Source organism: Pelobates fuscus, chromosome 3 (genome assembly GCF_036172605.1).
Source record: "Pelobates fuscus isolate aPelFus1 chromosome 3, aPelFus1.pri, whole genome shotgun sequence".
Lineage (NCBI taxonomy): Eukaryota > Metazoa > Chordata > Amphibia > Anura > Pelobatidae > Pelobates > Pelobates fuscus.
The window spans coordinates 422,053,670-422,076,536 of NC_086319.1; the positions used below are offsets into that span (position 1 = coordinate 422,053,670).

A 22,867-nucleotide genomic window follows, 5' to 3' on the forward strand; every position below is an offset into this window, starting at 1 on the left:
CAGCTCAGCACACACTCAGAATGCAGGAAGAGGGGGCAGTTGGAGCTCACACTGATAGTTCCTATATACACAGTAACAGCTCAGCACACTCTCAGAATGCAGGGAGAGGGGCAGTTTGAGCTCACACTGATGGTTCCTATATACACAGTAACAGCTCAGCACACTCTCAGAATGCAGGGAGATGGGCAGTTGGAGCTCACACTGATGGTTCCTATATACACAGTAACAGCTCAGCACACTCTCAGAATGCTGGGAGAGGGGGCAGTTGGAGCTCACACTGATGGTTCCCTATATACACAGTAACAGCTAAGCACACTCTCAGAATGCAGGGAGAGGGGGCAGTTGGAGCTCACACTGATGGTTCCCTATATACACAGTAACAGCTCAGCACACTCTCAGAATGCAGGGAGAGGGGGCAGTTGGAGCTCACACTGATGGTTCCTATATACACAGTAACAGCTCAGCACACTCTCAGAATGCAGGGAGATGGGCAGTTGGAGCTCACACTGATGGTTCCTATATACACAGTAACAGCTCAGCACACTCTCAGAATGCAGGGAGAGGGGCAGTTGGAGCTCACACTGATGGTTACTATATACACAGTAACAGCTCAGCACACTCTCAGAATGCTGGGAGAGGGGGCAGTTGGAGCTCACACTGATGGTTCCTATATACACAGTAACAGCTCAGCACACTCTCAGAATGCAGGGAGATGGGGTAGTTGGAGCTCACACTGATGGTTACTATATACACAGTAACAGCTCAGCACACTCTCAGAATGCAGGGAGAGGGGGCAGTTGGAGCTCACACTGATGGTTCCTATATACACAGTAACAGCTCAGCACACTCTCAGAATGCAGGGAAAGGGGCAGTTGGAGCTCACACTGATGGTTCCTATATACACAGTAACAGCTCAGCACACTCTCAGAATGCTGGGAGAGGGGGCAGTTGGAGCTCACACTGATGGTTCCTATATACACAGTAACAGCTCAGCACACTCTCAGAATGCAGGGAGATGGGCAGTTGGAGCTCACACTGATGGTTCCTATATACACAGTAACAGCTCAGCACACTCTCAGAATGCAGGGAGATGGGCAGTTGGAGCTCACACTGATGGTTCCTATATACACAGTAACAGCTCAGCACACTCTCAGAATGCTGGGAGAGGGGGCAGTTGGAGCTCACACTGATGGTTACTATATACACAGTAACAGCTCAGCAAACTCTCAGAATGCAGGGAGAGGGGGCAGTTGGAGCTCACACTGATGGTTCCTATATACACAGTAACAGCTCAGCACACTCTCAGAATGCAGGGAGATGGGCAGTTGGAGCTCACACTGATGGTTCCTATATACACAGTAACAGCTCAGCACACTCTCAGAATGCAGGGAGAGGGGGCAGTTGGAGCTCACACTGATGGTTCCTATATACACAGTAACAGCTCAGCACACTCTCAGAATGCTGGGAGAGGGGGCAGTTGGAGCTCACACTGATGGTTACTATATACACACAGTAACAGCTCAGCACACTCTCAGAATGCAGGGAGAGGGGGCAGTTGGAGCTCACACTGATGGTTCCTATATACACAGTAACAGCTCAGCACACTCTCAGAATGCTGGGAGAGGGGGCAGTTGGAGCTCACACTGATGGTTCCTATATACACAGTAACAGCTCAGCACACTCTCAGAATGCAGGGAGAGGGGGCAGTTGGAGCGCACACTGATGGTTCCTATATACACAGTAATAGCTCAGCACACTCTCAGAATGCAGGGAGAGGGGCAGTTGGAGCTCACACTGATGGTTCCTATATACACAGTAACAGCTCAGCACGCTCTCAGAATGCAGGGAGGGGGGCAGTTGGAGCTCACACTGATGGTTCCTATATACACAGTAATAGCTCAGCACACTCTCAGAATGCAGGGAGAGGGGGCAGTTGGAGCTCACACTGATGGTTCCTATATACACAGTAACCGCTAAGCACACTCTCAGAATGCAGGGAGAGGGGCAGTTGGAGCTCACACTGATGGTTACTATATACACAGTAACAGCTCAGCACACTCTCAGAATGCAGGGAGAGGGGGCAGTTGGAGCTCACACTGATGGTTCCTATATACACAGTAACAGCTCAGCACACTCTCAGAATGCTGGGAGAGGGGGCAGTTGGAGCTCACACTGATGGTTCCTATATACACAGTAACAGCTCAGCACACTCTCAGAATGCAGGGAGAGGGGCAGTTGGAGCTCACACTGATGGTTCCTATATACACAGTAACAGCTCAGCACACTCTCATAATGCAGGGAGATGGGCAGTTGGAGATCACACTGATGGTTCCTATATACACAGTAACAGCTCAGCACACTCTCAGAATGCAGGGAGAGGGGCAGTTGGAGCTGACAGTGATGGTTCCTATATACACAGTAACAGCTCAGCACACTCTCAGAATGCAGGGAGAGGGGGCAGTTGGAGCTCACACTGATGGTTCCTATATACACAGTAACAGCTCAGCACACTCTCAGAATGCAGGGAGAGGGGCAGTTGGAGCTCACACTGATGGTTCCTATATACACAGTAACAGCTCAGCACACTCTCAGAATGCAGGGAGAGGGGCAGTTGGAGCTCACACTGATGGTTACTATATACACAGTAACAGCTCAGCACACTCTCAGAATGCAGGGAGAGGGGGCAGTTGGAGCTCACACTGATGGTTCCTATATACACAGTAACAGTTCAGCACACTCTCAGAATGCAGGGAGAGGGGGCAGTTGGAGCTCACACTGATGGTTACTATATACACAGTAACAGCTCAGCACACTCTCAGAATGCAGGGAGAGGGGGCAGTTGGAGCTCACACTGATGGTTCCTATATACACAGTAACAGCTCAGCACACACTCAGAATGCAGGAAGAGGGGGCAGTTGGAGCTCACACTGATGGTTCCTATATACACAGTAACAGCTCAGCACACTCTCAGAATGCAGGGAGAGGGGCAGTTTGAGCTCACACTGATGGTTCCTATATACACAGTAACAGCTCAGCACACTCTCAGAATGCAGGGAGATGGGCAGTTGGAGCTCACACTGATGGTTCCTATATACACAGTAACAGCTCAGCACACTCTCAGAATGCAGGGAGAGGGGCAGTTGGAGCTCACACTGATGGTTCCTATATACACAGTAACAGCTCAGCACACTCTCAGAATGCAGGGAGATGGGCAGTTGGAGCTCACACTGATGGTTCCTATATACACAGTAACAGCTCAGCACACTCTCAGAATGCAGGGAGATGGGCAGTTGGAGCTCACACTGATGGTTCCTATATACACAGTAACAGCTCAGCACACTCTCAGAATGCTGGGAGAGGGGGCAGTTGGAGCTCACACTGATGGTTCCCTATATACACAGTAACAGCTAAGCACACTCTCAGAATGCAGGGAGAGGGGGCAGTTGGAGCTCACACTGATGGTTCCCTATATACACAGTAACAGCTCAGCACACTCTCAGAATGCAGGGAGAGGGGGCAGTTGGAGCTCACACTGATGGTTCCTATATACACAGTAACAGCTCAGCACACTCTCAGAATGCAGGGAGATGGGCAGTTGGAGCTCACACTGATGGTTCCTATATACACAGTAACAGCTCAGCACACTCTCAGAATGCAGGGAGATGGGCAGTTGGAGATCACACTGATGGTTACTATATACACAGTAACAGCTCAGCACACTCTCAGAATGCTGGGAGAGGGGGCAGTTGGAGCTCACACTGATGGTTCCTATATACACAGTAACAGCTCAGCACACTCTCAGAATGCAGGGAGATGGGGTAGTTGGAGCTCACACTGATGGTTACTATATACACAGTAACAGCTCAGCACACTCTCAGAATGCAGGGAGAGGGGGCAGTTGGAGCTCACACTGATGGTTCCTATATACACAGTAACAGCTCAGCACACTCTCAGAATGCAGGGAAAGGGGCAGTTGGAGCTCACACTGATGGTTCCTATATACACAGTAACAGCTCAGCACACTCTCAGAATGCTGGGAGAGGGGGCAGTTGGAGCTCACACTGATGGTTCCTATATACACAGTAACAGCTCAGCACACTCTCAGAATGCAGGGAGATGGGCAGTTGGAGCTCACACTGATGGTTCCTATATACACAGTAACAGCTCAGCACACTCTCAGAATGCAGGGAGATGGGCAGTTGGAGCTCACACTGATGGTTCCTATATACACAGTAACAGCTCAGCACACTCTCAGAATGCTGGGAGAGGGGGCAGTTGGAGCTCACACTGATGGTTACTATATACACAGTAACAGCTCAGCAAACTCTCAGAATGCAGGGAGAGGGGGCAGTTGGAGCTCACACTGATGGTTCCTATATACACAGTAACAGCTCAGCACACTCTCAGAATGCAGGGAGATGGGCAGTTGGAGCTCACACTGATGGTTCCTATATACACAGTAACAGCTCAGCACACTCTCAGAATGCAGGGAGAGGGGGCAGTTGGAGCTCACACTGATGGTTCCTATATACACAGTAACAGCTCAGCACACTCTCAGAATGCTGGGAGAGGGGGCAGTTGGAGCTCACACTGATGGTTACTATATACACACAGTAACAGCTCAGCACACTCTCAGAATGCAGGGAGAGGGGCCAGTTGGAGCTCACACTGATGGTTCCTATATACACAGTAACAGCTCAGCACACTCTCAGAATGCTGGGAGAGGGGGCAGTTGGAGCTCACACTGATGGTTCCTATATACACAGTAACAGCTCCGCACACTCTCAGAATGCAGGGAGAGGGGGCAGTTGGAGCTCACACTGATGGTTCCTATATACACAGTAACAGCTCAGCACACTCTCAGAATGCAGGGAGAGGGGGCAGTTGGAGCTCACACTGATGGTTCCTATATACACAGTAACAGCTCCGCACACTCTCAGAATGCAGGGAGAGGGGGCAGTTGGAGCTCACACTGATGGTTCCTATATACACAGTAACAGCTAAGCACACTCTCAGAATGCAGGGAGAGGGGCAGTTGGAGCTCACACTGATGGTTCCTATATACACAGTAACAGCTCAGCACACTCTCAGAATGCTGGGAGAGGGGGCAGTTGGAGCTCACACTGATGGTTCCTATATACACAGTAACAGCTCCGCACACTCTCAGAATGCTGGGAGAGGGGGCAGTTGGAGCTCACACTGATGGTTCCTATATACACAGTAACAGCTCCGCACACTCTCAGAATGCAGGGAGAGGGGGCAGTTGGAGCTCACACTGATGGTTCCTATATACACAGTAACAGCTAAGCACACTCTCAGAATGCAGGGAGAGGGGCAGTTGGAGCTCACACTGATGGTTCCTATATACACAGTAACAGCTCAGCACACTCTCAGAATGCTGGGAGAGGGGGCAGTTGGAGCTCACACTGATGGTTCCTATATACACAGTAACAGCTCCGCACACTCTCAGAATGCTGGGAGAGGGGGCAGTTGGAGCTCACACTGATGGTTCCTATATACACAGTAACAGCTCCGCACACTCTCAGAATGCAGGGAGAGGGGGCAGTTGGAGCTCACAATAAGGCGGAGCGTGCGGCTGCATTAGGACGCACCGGCTCTGGGGTCGCAAAAATAGAGTGACCAGCAGGAAGGAAGAGCATAGCGCTCCCCCTACCAGTGATTCGGTGTAGCGTGGTCGAGTGGAGCAGAGCAGACCGCGGTACAGAAGCTTCAGTTTCCTGTACCCAGCCGGACTGACAGGAAGTGCTCACTGAGACAGCACTTCTTGTCAGTCCTATCGGGTACAGGAAACTGAAGCTCCTGTACCATGGTCCGCTTCGCTCAGCCACGCCACAAGAGACAGGGAGGGGAGAGAAACACTAAGGGAGGGGGAGGGGAGGGGAGGGAAGAGGTACACTAAGGAACAGGAAAGAGGAACACTAAATATCCTTGAAAACATTAAAAAATCTAACTGACATGTATATTTTGTGCATTTACCAGGCACCAGGCTGGCAGGCACAAGCAATGAGTGGAGAGGAAGTAGGGCAAAAGCTCATTGCAATGCTCACCTTATAATCTCCGATCCATGCCCAACCTCGTCAGGCAAGTCATCTGCACACCGCACAACTCGCACCTGCGGAAGTGACCCGATCGACCCCCTGGCAGTTACCGGAGACACAAGGCGACCAAAGCTCACCACCAATCTGAGCTGAGTGCAGTGAGGGGTAATACCCCTGTGCAAGTCCCGTACCCCCGGGGGGAGAAACTACGAGACCAAGCCAGCACTAAACCACACCGTGACATGGGTAACAAAGCTATATGCCGCCAGATCAGCAGAAACCGACAATGTGCTCCCACTTAAGCCTGGGGCAGACCGAGTGGACAGTTCTGGGTCACTGGGACCCTCACTAGCCAAGGAAGTCAGAAACCAAGTATTGGTATAGGGTGAACTGCCTGCCATTTCCTATCTATGGTGTGCATTTCAGTTATGGTCATATTTACACTCCACTGACTGATATGTATCAACCTTTTCCTGGATTGCTGATGCTATGTTTCCTTCTCACTCAACTATCTACGCAATGCAGATGTTATCCAGCGGTCACGGTGCTCTGTGTTCTCTAAGCCACTGAGCTTATTTTCTGTTTAATTATCATCTCAGCTTAGGGAATTGATAGCAACCTGTTAAGAACCTCTAGTTCCTTCCTCTATTTATACATTTTTGAGTTTGAGTCACTGATATACTTCCTTATAAATAAAAAAAGTGCAGTCCTTTATTCCTCAGCACATCTCTTTACTGCTATAGAGTGTTTTTACCTATGTGCTAAAAATATCTTATATTTTGCTTATGATGAATATGATGCCTCTGCGCAGGTTAACCTCTGTCATATTCATGCTCTTGTGATATCTCACTGCACGTCAAAATAAAGAATACAAAATAAATAAATAAATAATAAACATGTTCAGATAAGTAGATTTGTGTAAAAATTGTTTCTTTTTTCAAAATGGTAAATGTACAGAATATCGGTAAGTTATCGGCTATCGGTCTGAAAGTTTACAAATTATCGGCTCTATAAAATCAATATCGGTCGATCCTTAGGACATGCAAAGACCAACAGCACAGCATGTTCTCAGAACGGAGGGAAATACAGTTGATGGTTCCAAATATTAACAGCTCAGCATGCTCGGAGAATCCAATGCCATTTGTTATAAAAGCCCATACCTCCAGCTGTTTGGTTGCCTCCTCGTTTTGCGTCATTAACATGTTTATTGTGCGTATGCTCCGAAGGTGAATGTCACACAAGAGAGATGAATGATTAATGACAGATTCATTCATGGCCTGCAGAAAAAAAAATAGCATTTCAGTCTACAATTCTCTCCTTCTGATACACCAAGCCAGCTTAGAAATGACACCCTCACCCTCAAAAGAACATTCTTCTCAACCCCCATCCTCGTATCACTAAACCATTCCGCCCACCTGTCAATAGTTCCTTAGGCAAATAACTCCCTCCAATGTTCACTTCCTGTGCAGTGGTGTATTTAGGATTGTGCTGCCCTAGGCAGGACGGTGCTCGGACACCTCCCCTAATTTTAATTTTCTACACCCCTTCCTGTCAAGGCTGCACTTTGACTGACAGACGCACACACTCACTGACAGACACACACTCTCATATACACTGACAAACAATGACATACACACACACTCACTGATTTGACACACTGATAGACAGACATACACTTACTCTGACACACACTCACTCAAATTCACTGACACACACATTTCCCCACACTCACAATTATTATTTTTGATTATTATTTTTTAATTTAAATCCACCCAGCCTCCCTACATTTGGGATAGCTGGGTGGATTTCTCACCAGTGGGGCTGCTGGGTAGTGAGGTGCACTTTCCCCTGAGCTCTCAGCTCCCTCGCGCGCCGCAGAGTGATGCCGGGAGCCGGAATAGGACGTCATATTCCGGCTCCCGGCATCACTGCGGGTCGCGAGGGAGCGGAGCAGGCAGCTCAAGGGAAAGTGCTCCCTCGCTGCCCGCCCAGGAAACCACTGCCCGCCTGCCCTGGGGAAGCCCAAAGGTGGCCAGCCGGCCAGCTCTTGGGCTCCCATAAAACGAGACAAACAAAGTATTTGCCTGGGCATTTGGGGGCAGCGTTTTTTGCCGCCCCCTGGAAATTGCCACCCAAGGCAAATGCCTTGTTTGCCTCGTTGTAGATACATCCCTGTTCCTGTGTCCCACCTGAGACATCACTCCATCCTTCTCTGCCACTGTCAACGAGTCTCTTACTGCCCCATGCTCCTCTGACACATTTTCATCTTTTACTCACCAGTATAATAAGCTCTTTCCCAGTTTTGTCAAGAAACACACTCTCGGCTTCCACAGCTTTTTTAAATTCTTTGTGGATATCTTTCTTGAGACAACTGCAACAATGAAAAGAGAGATATCAATAAATAAGAAAAAAGAAGCATCAAGGTAGCATTTGTATGCAAGAGGCCCATAGAAGGGCACCACATATTCCAAGAAAGTACACATAATAAAGGTGTCAAGCATACAGGAAGGAAAAGTAAAGCTTGACACCCAGTCTACAGGGACAAAACAAACAACCTGGAGCATAGACAACATGAAGATCACACACAGCCTGGCACCCATCCTGTAGGAAGATCCCACGCAGCCTGGCACCCATCCTGTAAGAAGATCCCACGCAGCCTGGCACCCATCCTGTAAGAAGATCCCTGTAAGAAGATCCCACGCAGCCTGGCACCCATCCTGTAGGAAGATCCCACGCAGCCTGGCACCCATCCTGTAGGAAGATCCCACGCAGCCTGGCACCCATCCTGTAGGAAGATCCCACGCAGCCTGGCACCAATCCTGTAGGAAGATCCCACGCAGCCTGGCACCCATCCTGTAGGAAGATCCCACGCAGCCTGGCACCCATCCTGTAGGAAGATCCCACGCAGCCTGGCACCCATCCTGTAGGAAGATCCCACGCAGCCTGGCACCCATCCTGTAGGAAGATCCCACGCAGCCTGGCACCCATCCTGTAGGAAGATCCCACGCAGCCTGGCACCCATCCTGTAGGAAGATCCCACGCAGCCTGGCACCCATCCTGTAGGAAGATCACACACAGCCTGGCACCCTTCCTGTAGGAAGATCACACGCAGCCTGGCACCCTTCCTGTAGGAAGATCACACGCAGCCTGGCACCCATCCTGTAGGAAGATCCCACGCAGCCTGGCACCCATCCTGTAGGAAGATCCCACGCAGCCTGGCACCCATCCTGTAGGAAGATCCCACGCAGCCTGGCACCCATCCTGTAGGAAGATCACACGCAGCCTGGCACCCATCCTGTAGGAAGATCACACGCAGCCTGGCACCCATCCTGTAGGAAGATCCCACGCAGCCTGGCACCCATCCTGTAGGAAGATCACACGCAGCCTGGCAACCATCCTGTAGGAAGATCACACACAGCCTGGCACCCATCCCTTAGGAAGATCACACACAGCCTGGCACCCTTCCTGTAAGAAGATCACACGCAGCCTGGCACCCATCCCTTAGGAAGATCACACACAGCCTGGCACCCTTTCCTGTAGGAAGATCACACACAGCCTGGAAGTCATCCTGTAGGAAGATCACACGCAGCCTGGCACCCATCCCTTAGGAAGATCACACACAGCCTGGCACCCTTCCTGTAGGAAGATCACACACAGCGTGGCGCCCATCCAGTGGGAAGATCACATACAGCCCGGCACCCTTCCCGTGGGAAGATCACAGACAGCCTGGCACCCTTCCTGTAGGAAGATCACACACAGTCTGAAGAACACGCAGTTTGGAAGGAAAAGAGAAAGTAAAGGAGAAGGAATGTGTAAAGAAAGGTGGAACACTCACACTTCCCTCAGGTCCTCTGGTATTGGCACGCTAAGTTTGAAGAACGTCTTGCTTGTTGCCTTTTCATTTGTGTTGAGTGGCCGAATTCGATCTAGGCTGACAATCTCGTTATAAGGAGAGTCGCAGGAGGTGTATTCTATAACGTAGAACTGAGAGAGACAGATACGATGCAGATGTAACACGAACATGTCCAAAGCCCCGTCTCCCAAACCAACATTCAGCATTTTATAATTTACTAGATTTGATCAATTCTGATGAATACAGCTAGTTTGTAAATCTATCCGCTACCCTGAGGATCCAGCCAGGCCGGTTGGGGTTCATTCATTTTTATTTCTAATCACCAGTCATACAGTTCTGTCTATTATTTTATAACTTGACTCTGTTTCCATACAGATTTCTTGCCCCGTTATAGTATCAATTGAGCAGAAAGCCTGTTTAAAGGACCACTATAGTGCCCTGAGGGTGCACCCAACCTCAGGGCCCCCATCCGTCCGGGCTTTGGGGGTGGAAGGGGTTAAATGTACCTCTTTCTCCAGCGCCGGGCGGGGAACTCTCCTCCTCCTCGTCGTCATCGGCTGAATGTGCTTGCGCGGCAAGAGCTGGGCACGCATTTAGCCAGTCCATAGGAAAGCATTCTCAATGCTTTCCTATGGACGCTGGCGTCTTCTCACTGTGAAAATCACAGTGAGAAGCGCGGAAGCGCCTCAAGCGGCTGTCAATGAGACAGCCACTAGAGGCTGGATTAACCCTAATGTTAATGTGAAGGATTTTTCATGTATTTGCCTGTGGGCCCTCAGTTAAACCTTCTCCCTGCTGTTTAAATGCCTGTATCTGTTCAGTTCAATATGTATGTACCACTTTAAGAACATTTTTCAAAAGTTGACTGTTGGCAGTTAACTCCTTGAGCCATTATTAAATTGGCAGTTGTCTCCCTGAATGGTGTTTCTTCTGGTTACTGGGGGATTTGGGATATTACCACCTTCTATACCAGCGGAGATCTGGGGATTTAATATTGCAGTCCCGTTACAACTGGTTGGCAGCGGCGGGATTTTCCCTTCTACTTCTGTTACAACAAGCTTTCCAAGCAGACACTGGGAACAGTGAATGGAAGGCTGGTACACCCTGCTTAAAAGAGATACACTGAAAGAGCTACTGGAAGCTCGTGGAAGGATTGCTAGCAACAAAACCAAGCGGGTCATTATAGCAGAGTTAATGGAGCTAGACCGAGAGAACTTGGTTGCAGCAATGCCAGCTGTACAAGAGATGGAGACACCAGTGATTCAGGAGGAGGAATCACCAGCCAACAAAGAAATGAGGGAGAAACTAGCATGGTTCGGTCCGAACCCAACGGCTGACATTATTCTGAAAGTAATGAGCCTTTTAGCGGAGGAGGCTAAACAAAAAAGAGACGCAGAGCTACAATTAAAACTGGCAGCGGTCCAGCAGGAAGCAGCACACTCCCCAAACAGTGAGTACAACACAGCGGATACAAAGAAAATTCCGTTCAGCACTTTTAAAGCTTTTGACGAAAAAGACTGTGAGATTGATAACTATTTAGCAGATTTTGAGCGGCAATGTAACCTGCACCGGATAGCTAAGGAAGAATGGGTTTCAATATTGTCAGGAAAGCTGTCAGGCAAAGCCTCTGATGCTTTCCGGGCTGTACCAGAACAGGAGATCCATAGCTACGCCAGGGTTAAAGAAGCACTCCTGGCCCGTTATGCAGTAACCCCAGAGTCCTACCGACAGAAGTTCAGGGACTCACGCAAAACCGCTAAAGATTCCTACGTGGAATGGGCATGCCAGTTATCCCTGTCGGCCTCGAACTGGGTTAACAGTAGCCAGGCCGCCACCGCGGAGGAGATTTTGCAACTGATACTCCTGGAACAGTTTTACAACCATATCCAGGCGGATGTCAAAGACTGGGTGAGAGACCGCAGGCCCCTGTCTCTACCAGAGGCCGCCAAGTTGGCGGATGAGTATGCGGATACTCGCAAAACTAACCAAGTCGCACCACGGGTACAACCTCCAAAACCTTCAGTGCCATCACACCCACCAGCAGCCCGATACCAACCCCCTAACCGACCGGTGACTTCTAACTCTCGCTACCCACGACAGGATGTCAGCGAGCTACGTTGCTTCCGGTGCCGACAGCTGGGTCACATCCGACAGAATTGCCCCATGGTCAACCACACCAGGTCAAATTGGTCTCGACCTGGGTACCAGCAACCACCAGCAGCAGCCCATTGTGTAGATTCGACTTGGGGTCCCAAGGAGCTGGGTCAGGAAGAACCATTGGGCACCCTTTACGAAGCCCTCATGGTGCAATCCACCGTCACAGACAATCGGAAACACCATTGCCAACTGGTCATGGTTAACGGCAAGACAGCACGGGGATTAAGAGACAGTGGTGCGACCATCACGCTAGTACAACGACATCTCATTAACGCATCGGAGAAGCCGGGGAAATCAATTGCTGTGAGAGTGGCAGGGGGGGGAGTGTATCGCATTCCTACCGCACAAGTACACCTGGACTGGGGTGCGGGAGCTGGCAAAGTTCAAGTGGGCGTAATGAAAGACTTACCCTCTGAAGTCGTGTTGGGCAATGACATTGGGCCCCTGACTTCGGCATTCGCCTCAACCACCGCTCAAGAGGCCCACGCAGTAACCACCAGAGCACAAAGTCGCGCTGCCGAGAGCCACCCGCTTCCTACTGAGACCCAGGTAAGCCAACCCGACCTACCCCTGACTATAGAACCCCTTCCCTGGGACACCCCAGAAGACTTTGGGCGGGAAGTGACCGGAGACCCTTCCCTCAGAAAGTATCGAGAGAAGGCCAGGCGGGGAATGGGGGGGTTAGAGAAGGAACAGTTTATCTGGGAAAAAGGCCGCTTGTACAGGCTCACTGAGACACGGGTTAACACACCTGGGCCTAGGCAAAAACGCCAGCTGGTAGTTCCACGGAAATACCGGCGGGAGTTATTGAGAATTGGGCACGACGTTCCTCTGGCAGGACACTTGGGAATACGCAGGACGGGATATCGGGTAACCCAGAACTTTTTCTGGCCTGGGGTATCCGATGACGTCCGGGCGTATTGCCAGACGTGCGAGATATGTCAACGCATAGGTAAGAAGGGAGACCACCCAAAGGCTAAACTGGTCTCCATGCCCATAATTGAAGAACCGTTCACGAGGGTAGCCGTGGACATCATAGGACCCTTGGCCCAACCTAGCCGCTCCGGCAAACGTTATATCCTCACAGTGGTAGATTACGCCACCCGTTACCCCGAAGCGGTGGCCCTTTCTAACATACAGGCTGAGACGGTGGCAGATGCGCTAGTCCGGATATTCTCCCGAGTGGGCTTTCCCAAGGAGGTACTGTCCGACCAAGGTACACAGTTCACGGCCGAGGTAACCCAGCAGATATGGAAAGTCTGTGGAGTTAAATCCCTGACTAGTTCCCCATACCACCCCCAGACTAATGGCCTGTGTGAACGCTTCAACGGGACGCTAAAGCAAATGTTGAAGTCGTTCACGGGGGCGTACAAGGATTGGGAGCGGTTCCTTCCACACCTTCTCTTTGCCTACCGAGAGGTGCCGCAGGAATCAACCGGATTCTCACCCTTCGAACTCCTATATGGGAGGCGGGTGAGGGGGCCTTTAGATCTTATCAAGGACCACTGGGAGGGTCAGACGGAGATTGAGGGGACCCCGGTTGTACCTTATGTGCTGGAACTGCGGGACCGCATGGAGGAACTCGCCCAGGCGGTGCAGGTAAACCTCCGGGCGGCCCAGCAGCGTCAGAGGGTATGGTATGACCGACGGGCTAGGCACCGGAGCTTTCAGATCGGCCAAAAAGTCATGGTGCTAAGACCGGTCCGAACAGACAAGCTCCAGGCCGCCTGGCAGGGCCCCTACAAAGTTATAGGGCAGATATGCGACACCACCTACACCATAGCTAGCTGCGAGGATGAGGATGTGAAGCAAACCTTTCACATCAACATGCTTAAGGCCTATCAGGAACGGGCAGAGGAAGTGACCGCTATCTGTGCACCAGCAGGGGAAGACACAGAGACACTACCTCTTCCCGACCTATTGGGCAGCAACGAAGGGAGGACCCAGATAGAGAAAGTCCAACTAGGCGAACAGCTGGGACCACAAGAGAGGGCTCAAGCTGTCCGCTTGCTAGAAACCAAACACGCCACATTCTCTCAGGAGCCTGGGTACACACTCCTAGCCGTCCACAAGGTGGAGACTCCAGGGCAAGCACCCCTGAGGCAGCCCCCTTACCGTATTCCGGAAGCAGTCCGAGAAGGGATGCGGAAGGAAATCGATGAGATGCTTCGGCTAGGGGTAATAGAACACTCGGAAAGTCCTTGGGCCTCGCCGGTAGTCCTAGTACCAAAGAAGGACGGGACAACCCGCTTCTGTGTGGATTACCGGCGACTCAACGACAAAACAGTTTCTGACGCCTATCCAATGCCGCGGATGGACGAACTGCTTGACTGTATCTCTGCAGGGAAGTATCTGACCACAATTGACCTATGTAAGGGATATTGGCAGATTCCCCTAGCAGAAGATGCCATACCCAAGTCTGCCTTCATCACCCCGTTCGGCCTATACCAATTCCGGGTTATGCCATTCGGGATGAAGAACGCCCCGGCCACCTTCCAACGGATGGTGGACCAATTACTGGGAGGTCTCCAGGACTACGCATGCGCCTACCTGGATGACATCGCCATCCATAGCGATACCTGGGAAGCGCACCTAGAACATGTAGGGGTAGTATTAGATAGGATAAAGGGGGCCGGGCTGACCTTGAAACCAGACAAATGTCATTTGGGTATGGCGGAGGTACTATATTTGGGCCACCGAGTAGGATGTGGTAAGCAACGGCCGGAGCCGGCTAAGATCGAGGCCGTTGCCAATTGGCCCACTCCCCAAACCAAGACACAAGTCATGGCTTTCTTGGGCACAGCCGGCTATTACAGACGCTTTGTACCAGACTATAGCGCCCTAGCCAAACCCCTGACCGACCTGACCAAAAAGAAATTACCCCGACAAGTCCTGTGGTCCCCGGAATGCGAGGTGGCTTTCCAAGCACTAAAGAATGCTCTTGTTAATGCTCCAGTGTTGGTTACCCCAGATCCTAACAAAAGGTTTATTGTCCACACAGACGCTTCAATGTTTGGACTGGGGGCAGTACTAAGCCAGATCGGAGAGGATGGGGGAGAGCACCCGGTGGCATACCTGAGTCGGAAGTTGTTGCCAAGGGAGGTCAGTTATGCCACCATTGAGAAGGAGTGTTTGGCCTTGGTATGGGCACTCAAAAAACTCACACCCTATCTCTATGGCCGGGCCTTCACCCTCATCACGGATCACAATCCCCTAGTTTGGCTCAACCGGGTCTCAGGGGATAACGCCCGTTTGCTGCGCTGGAGCCTGGCGTTACAGCCCTATGACTTTACTATTCATTATCGCCCAGGCAAGCAAAACGAGAATGCTGATGGACTGTCGCGCCAAACGAACTTGGCCTCAGATTAAAAACTTTGGAAAGACCCGTCAACCCTATTGGACCAGGAAAGGTCCAACCGAGTTGCCGGAGCAGGGAGAAAAAGGGGGGCCATTGTGAAGGATTTTTCATGTATTTGCCTGTGGGCCCTCAGTTAAACCTTCTCCCTGCTGTTTAAATGCCTGTATCTGTTCAGTTCAATATGTATGTACCACTTTAAGAACATTTTTCAAAAGTTGACAGTTGGCAGTTAACTCCTTGAGCCATTATTAAATTGGCAGTTGTCTCCCTGAATGGTGTTTCTTCTGGTTACTGGGGGATTTGGGATATTACCTTCTATACCAGCGGAGATCTGGGGATTTAATATTGCAGTCCCGTTACAGTTAACATAGCAGTTTCTCTGAAACTGCTATGTTTATAGAAGAAAGGGTTAATCCTAGCTGGACCTGGCACCCAGACCACTTCATTAAGCTGAAGTTGTCTGGGTGCCTAGAGTGGTCCTTTAAAGATTTCAAGCTCTCAAACCCCTCTCTGTGTTTTTTCTAAAAAAGTGCCCCAAGCAATATGAATAATAAAAATCAGGCAAGAAATTATTGTAAAATTCATGTCATGCTTATTGTCCAGTAATGTCAAAGTAATCATCTCTTTTCCACTGTAATAAAAAACACATAAAAAACAGGCATTACGAATAGAACTTAAATAAATAAATAAAAAAAAAGGTAACATGCCGTTATTTTATGCATTTTAAAGTACAGTGTTAAGGTCCAGCCAATCACAATGTATTCAATCCAGTCTGTTTTAAATTTCAATTAACTATAAAAATCTTCTACTTACATCTCCCTTTATCATGCGAACGTGCGCCAACCACCAGCCCGACGCTTCCTGTTCATTAGCTCTGGAGAACACCTGAAACAGACAGGAACATTACTACATCCCCTATATGAAATCTTTTAGGGACATGGCGGCGATCTGACCCCACACACGGCTCTGTCATGTTAAGTACTATACGAACATTCCTGGATTTTACACTCACCTCTACCTGGTCTCCTTCTGCTATGTGAGGTACAGTATCAGGCATAGGAGGCAGTCTCACGTCACTGAACGGTATCTGTCTCTCTGGCATCCAGCTACAAACAAAGGTTTCCATACAAAGTCATTTAAACAGCCAACAATGTGCCATGACCAGAACACAGAGCATGACATGAATAACTTTTCATTTAGTTATAGTAAACTATTCGTCCAAACAGAGACACGTGGGGCAACAAGAAGCTCCACTAATATTTAATCTCTCCTTCAAGATCTTCCTAATATAGTGAGAGAGCCACACAAATCCCCGAGGGCCATTATTCTCACCAAACACACTAATCTCCACTGAACTATTATCTTCCCATCCAGACTGCCACCAGCATTCTCCTTATTACACCACTAATCCCCCACATGTTATACGGCCTCTATATGTGCACTGTGAAACGCGTTGGCTCTAGATACTAATACTTTATTCTGGAGAGTTGTATTTAGCTCTAGAAAGCGGTACTTGGCTCTCAAAGCTGGTATTTGACTCTAGAAAAAGCTACTTGGGTGTAGAAACGGTTGTTTGACTATGCAAAGCAATAATTGGGTCTAGAAACGGATTCTACAGTTTAGAAGAAACTATTTGTCTTCTAGAAAAGCTGTCCCTTTCCTATCTCACTCTGGACAATACCTGACTCGCTAGGGGCAGCACATATATAGGGCCACAGTATGTCATTAATGTTTTTATTAATATATATTGGGAATGGGGAGAATGTTTATAGAAAGTTCTAAAATCTATTCATATATACCGCAGGGAAGCCTGTTACCTGTAATAACCGCACTGTATACATGCATTATCTCAGTACCTTACTTATTATCAAAGCAAACAAATAGAAAGGCTCATTGCTTAATGTTAAATATCATTCTACGGAAGGGTTCACTCATTTTGGGTCCAGACGTCATTATTATTAGAATTTATATAGCGCTGGCATACAAATTATCTACTGGCAGAAGTAACCTGTGACAGGACCATGCTACTTCTCTGCTTTCCGGTAGAATCGGAAGTAAAGTAGCCAATAACAAGGCAGAGGAGGATCATATGACAGATGACACAGTGCTATATATTACTGCATGTGTCCTGTTATTTGCAATACTAAATCTGTGGGCAGAACGTGAGGATACTCAACGAGTAATAATCCACGCAAAATAAAAGATGGAAATCAGTCTCTTTTCTAGGTATAGCATGCCCTATGATGGACAAGGGAAAGTAAGATATATTATTATTTACATGGGTTATGGACTGTGACAGACCGCCTGGCACCCCGACCGGGTACCTCCGTCAATCGCTGCTTCCTAGTAATAATATTAGGTCTGGGGATTCCTTAATAACATTAGGTCTGAGGATTCCTTTATAACATTAGGTCTGGGGATTCCTTAATAACATTAGGTCTGAGGATTCCTTTATAACATTAGGTCTGGGGATTCCTTTATAACATTAGGTCTGGGGATTCCTTTATAATATTAGGTCTGGGGATTCCTTTATAACATTAGGTCTGGGGATTCCTTTATAACATTAGGTCTGGGGATTCCTTTATAACATTAGGTCTGGGGATTCCTTTATAATATTAGGTCTGGGGATTCCTTTATAATATTAGGTCTGGGGATTCCTTTATAATATTAGGTCTGGGGATTCCTTTATAATATTAGGTCTGGGGATTCCTTTATAACATTAGGTCTGGGGATTCCTTTATAAAATTAGGTCTGGGGATTCCTTTATAATATTAGGTCTGGGGATTCCTTTATAACATTAGGTCTGGGGATTCCTTTATAATATTAGGTCTGAGGATTCCTTTATAATATTAGGTCTGGGGATTCCTTTATAATATTAGGTCTGAGGATTCCTTTATAACATTAGGTCTGGGGATTCCTTTATAATATTAGGTCTGGGGATTCCTTTATAACATTAGGTCTGGGGATTCCTTTATAATATTAGGTCTGGGGATTCCTTTATAATATTAGGTCTGGGGATTCCTTTATAATATTAGGTCTGGGGATTCCTTTATAATATTAGGTCTGGGGATTCCTTTATAACATTAGGTCTGGGGATTCCTTTATAATATTAGGTCTGGGGATTCCTTAATAACATTAGGTCTGGGGATTCCTTTATAATATTAGGTCTGAGGATTCCTTTATAATATTAGGTCTGGGGATTCCTTTATAACATTAGGTCTGGGGATTCCTTTATAATATTAGGTCTGGGGATCCCTTTATAATATTAGGTCTGGGGATTCCTTAATAACATTAGGTCTGGGGATTCCTTTATAACATTAGGTCTGGGGATTCCTTTATAATATTAGGTCTGGGGATTCCTTTATAATATTAGGTCTGGGGATTCCTTTATAATATTAGGTCTGGGGATTCCTTTATAATATTAGGTCTGGGGATTCCTTTATAATATTAGGTCTGGGGATTCCTTTATAATATTAGGTCTGGGGATTCCTTTATAATATTAGGTCTGAGGATTCCTTTATAATATTAGGTCTGGGGATTCCTTTATAATATTAGGTCTGGGGATTCCTTTATAATATTAGGTCTGGGGATTCCTTTATAATATTAGGTCTGGGGATTCCTTTATAACATTAGGTCTGGGGATTCCTTTATAACATTAGGTCTGGGGATTCCTTTATAACATTAGGTCTGGGGATTCCTTTATAACATTAGGTCTGAGGATTCCTTTATAACATTAGGTCTGGGGATTCCTTTATAACATTAGGTCTGGGGATTCCTTTATAATATTAGGTCTGGGGATTCCTTTATAATATTAGGTCTGGGGATTCCTTTATAATATTAGGTCTGGGGATTCCTTTATAATATTAGGTCTGAGGATTCCTTTATAATATTAGGTCTGGGGATTCCTTTATAATATTAGGTCTGGGGATTCCTTTATAATATTAGGTCTGGGGATTCCTTTATAATATTAGGTCTGGGGATTCCTTTATAACATTAGGTCTGGGGATTCCTTTATAACATTAGGTCTGAGGATTCCTTTATAACATTAGGTCTGGGGATTCCTTTATAATATTAGGTCTGGGGATTCCTTTATAACATTAGGTCTGGGGATTCCTTTATAACATTAGGTCTGAGGATTCCTTTATAACATTAGGTCTGGGGATTCCTTTATAATATTAGGTCTGGGGATCCCTTTATAATATTAGGTCTGGGGATTCCTTAATAACATTAGGTCTGGGGATTCCTTTATAACATTAGGTCTGGGGATTCCTTTATAACATTAGGTCTGGGGATTCCTTTATAATATTAGGTCTGGGGATTCCTTTATAATATTAGGTCTGGGGATTCCTTTATAATATTAGGTCTGGGGATTCCTTTATAATATTAGGTCTGAGGATTCCTTTATAATATTAGGTCTGGGGATTCCTTTATAATATTAGGTCTGGGGATTCCTTTATAATATTAGGTCTGAGGATTCCTTTATAACATTAGGTCTGGGGATTCCTTTATAATATTAGGTCTGGGGATCCCTTTATAATATTAGGTCTGGGGATCCCTTTATAATATTAGGTCTGGGGATTCCTTAATAACATTAGGTCTGGGGATTCCTTTATAACATTAGGTCTGGGGATTCCTTTATAATATTAGGTCTGGGGATTCCTTTATAATATTAGGTCTGGGGATTCCTTTATAATATTAGGTCTGGGGATTCCTTTATAATATTAGGTCTGGGGATTCCTTTATAATATTAGGTCTGGGGATTCCTTTATAATATTAGGTCTGAGGATTCCTTTATAACATTAGGTCTGGGGATTCCTTTATAATATTAGGTCTGGGGATTCCTTTATAATATTAGGTCTGGGGATTCCTTTATAATATTAGGTCTGGGGATTCCTTTATAATATTAGGTCTGGGGATTCCTTTATAATATTAGGTCTGGGGATTCCTTTATAATATTAGGTCTGGGGATTCCTTTATAATATTAGGTCTGGGGATTCCTTTATAATATTAGGTCTGGGGATTCCTTTATAACATTAGGTCTGGGGATTCCTTTATAATATTAGGTCTGGGGATTCCTTTAGAATATTAGGTCTGGGGATTCCTTTATAATATTAGGTCTGGGGATTCCTTTAGAATATTAGGTCTGGGGATTCCTTTATAATATTAGGTCTGGGGATTCCTTTATAATATTAGGTCTGGGGATTCCTTTATAATATTAGGTCTGAGGTTTCCTGTATAACATTAGGTCTGAGGATTCCTTTATAACATTAGGTCTGGGGATTCCTTAATAATATTAGGTCTGGGGATTCCTTTATAATATTAGGTCTGGGGATTCCTTTATAATATTAGGTCTGGGGATTCCTTTATAATATTAGGTCTGGGGATTCCTTTATAACATTAGGTCTGGGGATTCCTTAATAATATTAGGTCTGAGGATTCCTTTATAACATTAGGTCTGGGGATTCCTTTATAATATTAGGTCTGGGGATCCCTTTATAATATTAGGTCTGGGGATCCCTTTATAATATTAGGTCTGGGGATTCCTTAATAACATTAGGTCTGGGGATTCCTTTATAACATTAGGTCTGGGGATTCCTTTATAATATTAGGTCTGGGGATTCCTTTATAATATTAGGTCTGGGGATTCCTTTATAATATTAGGTCTGGGGATTCCTTTATAATATTAGGTCTGGGGATTCCTTTATAATATTAGGTCTGGGGATTCCTTTATAATATTAGGTCTGAGGATTCCTTTATAACATTAGGTCTGGGGATTCCTTTATAATATTAGGTCTGGGGATTCCTTTATAATATTAGGTCTGGGGATTCCTTTATAATATTAGGTCTGGGGATTCCTTTATAATATTAGGTCTGGGGATTCCTTTATAATATTAGGTCTGGGGATTCCTTTATAATATTAGGTCTGGGGATTCCTTTATAATATTAGGTCTGGGGATTCCTTTATAATATTAGGTCTGGGGATTCCTTTATAACATTAGGTCTGGGGATTCCTTTATAATATTAGGTCTGAGGATTCCTTTATAATATTAGGTCTGGGGATTCCTTAATAATATTAGGTCTGGGGATTCCTTTATAATATTAGGTCTGGGGATTCCTTTATAATATTAGGTCTGGGGATTCCTTTATAATATTAGGTCTGGGGATTCCTTTATAATATTAGGTCTGGGGATTCCTTTATAATATTAGGTCTGGGGATTCCTTTATAACATTAGGTCTGGGGATTCCTTTATAACATTAGGTCTGGGGATTCCTTTATAATATTAGGTCTGGGGATTCCTTTATAATATTAGGTCTGGGGATTCCTTTATAATATTAGGTCTGGGGATTCCTTTATAATATTAGGTCTGGGGATTCCTTTATAATATTAGGTCTGGGGATTCCTTTATAATATTAGGTCTGGGGATTCCTTTATAATATTAGGTCTGGGGATTCCTTTATAATATTAGGTCTGGGGATTCCTTTATAATATTAGGTCTGGGGATTCCTTTATAATATTAGGTCTGGGGATTCCTTTATAATATTAGGTCTGGGGATTCCTTTATAATATTAGGTCTGGGGATTCCTTTATAACATTAGGTCTGGGGATTCCTTTATAATATTAGGTCTGGGGATTCCTTTATAACATTAGGTCTGGGGATTCCTTTATAATATTAGGTCTGAGGATTCCTTTATAATATTAGGTCTGGGGATTCCTTTAGAATATTAGGTCTGGGGATTCCTTTAGAATATTAGGTCTGGGGATTCCTTTATAATATTAGGTCTGGGGATTCCTTTAGAATATTAGGTCTGGGGATTCCTTTATAATATTAGGTCATGGGATTCCTTTATAATATTAGGTCTGGGGATTCCTTTATTTATATAATGTTTACGCTTGAACTGATGACAAAATAGATGTATAAGTCTATAAGCATCGGAAGCAGCCGAGTAAGGCCGGGGCGAAACGAGTCACGTGGGACGTCACTTTTGGTATCTTTTATAAAATTAGGTCTGGGGATTTCTGTAATATTACTTCAACTGTACACTAAACAAAACAACTCATTATCTGAGGTCACAAGTAGGAGATTTGGATCCTGAGCAGGCCACCCTCCATCCCACCCTCTGGTACTCACTTATTGTGGAAGACGATCGTGACCGAGTCTTTGTGGACATCCTGCACGTACCCCTGTAAAAAACACAATGTTGGGTACTGAAGGGAATCATTCACAGTGATAATTCCTGCACTGTCAGTTCATATACTTACATGCATTTTAGCAAAGTATGACACAGTAATTGGTGCAGGAAAGACCCTAAAGTTTCCATATCCAGCATGTTTGTCTAGACATGTCATTTCTAAAACATGTTCTATTTAATTCCTATTTAATAAATTAACTTATTTTCTTCTGGTCGCCTCAGAATTTTTTCTATTATGGGGCAACACTT

General features: G+C 46.4%; 1 protein-coding gene across 3 annotated transcripts in view; it reads right to left on the reverse strand.

Annotated features, from left to right (window-relative positions):
* Positions 1-22,867, reverse strand: part of LOC134603648 (RNA-binding protein FXR2-like) — an 87,339-nt gene that overhangs the window by 57,870 nt on the left and 6,602 nt on the right. For all 3 annotated transcript variants that reach the window (XM_063449806.1, XM_063449805.1, XM_063449807.1), the window contains exons 2-7: positions 22,558-22,610; positions 16,440-16,533; positions 16,241-16,312; positions 9,895-10,043; positions 8,337-8,430; positions 7,220-7,336 (exon numbers count right to left, since the gene is read on the reverse strand). In XM_063449806.1, coding sequence (XP_063305876.1) covers positions 7,220-7,336; positions 8,337-8,430; positions 9,895-10,043; positions 16,241-16,312; positions 16,440-16,533; positions 22,558-22,610 — 579 coding nt within the window. The remainder of the gene's footprint in view (positions 1-7,219; positions 7,337-8,336; positions 8,431-9,894; positions 10,044-16,240; positions 16,313-16,439; positions 16,534-22,557; positions 22,611-22,867) is intronic.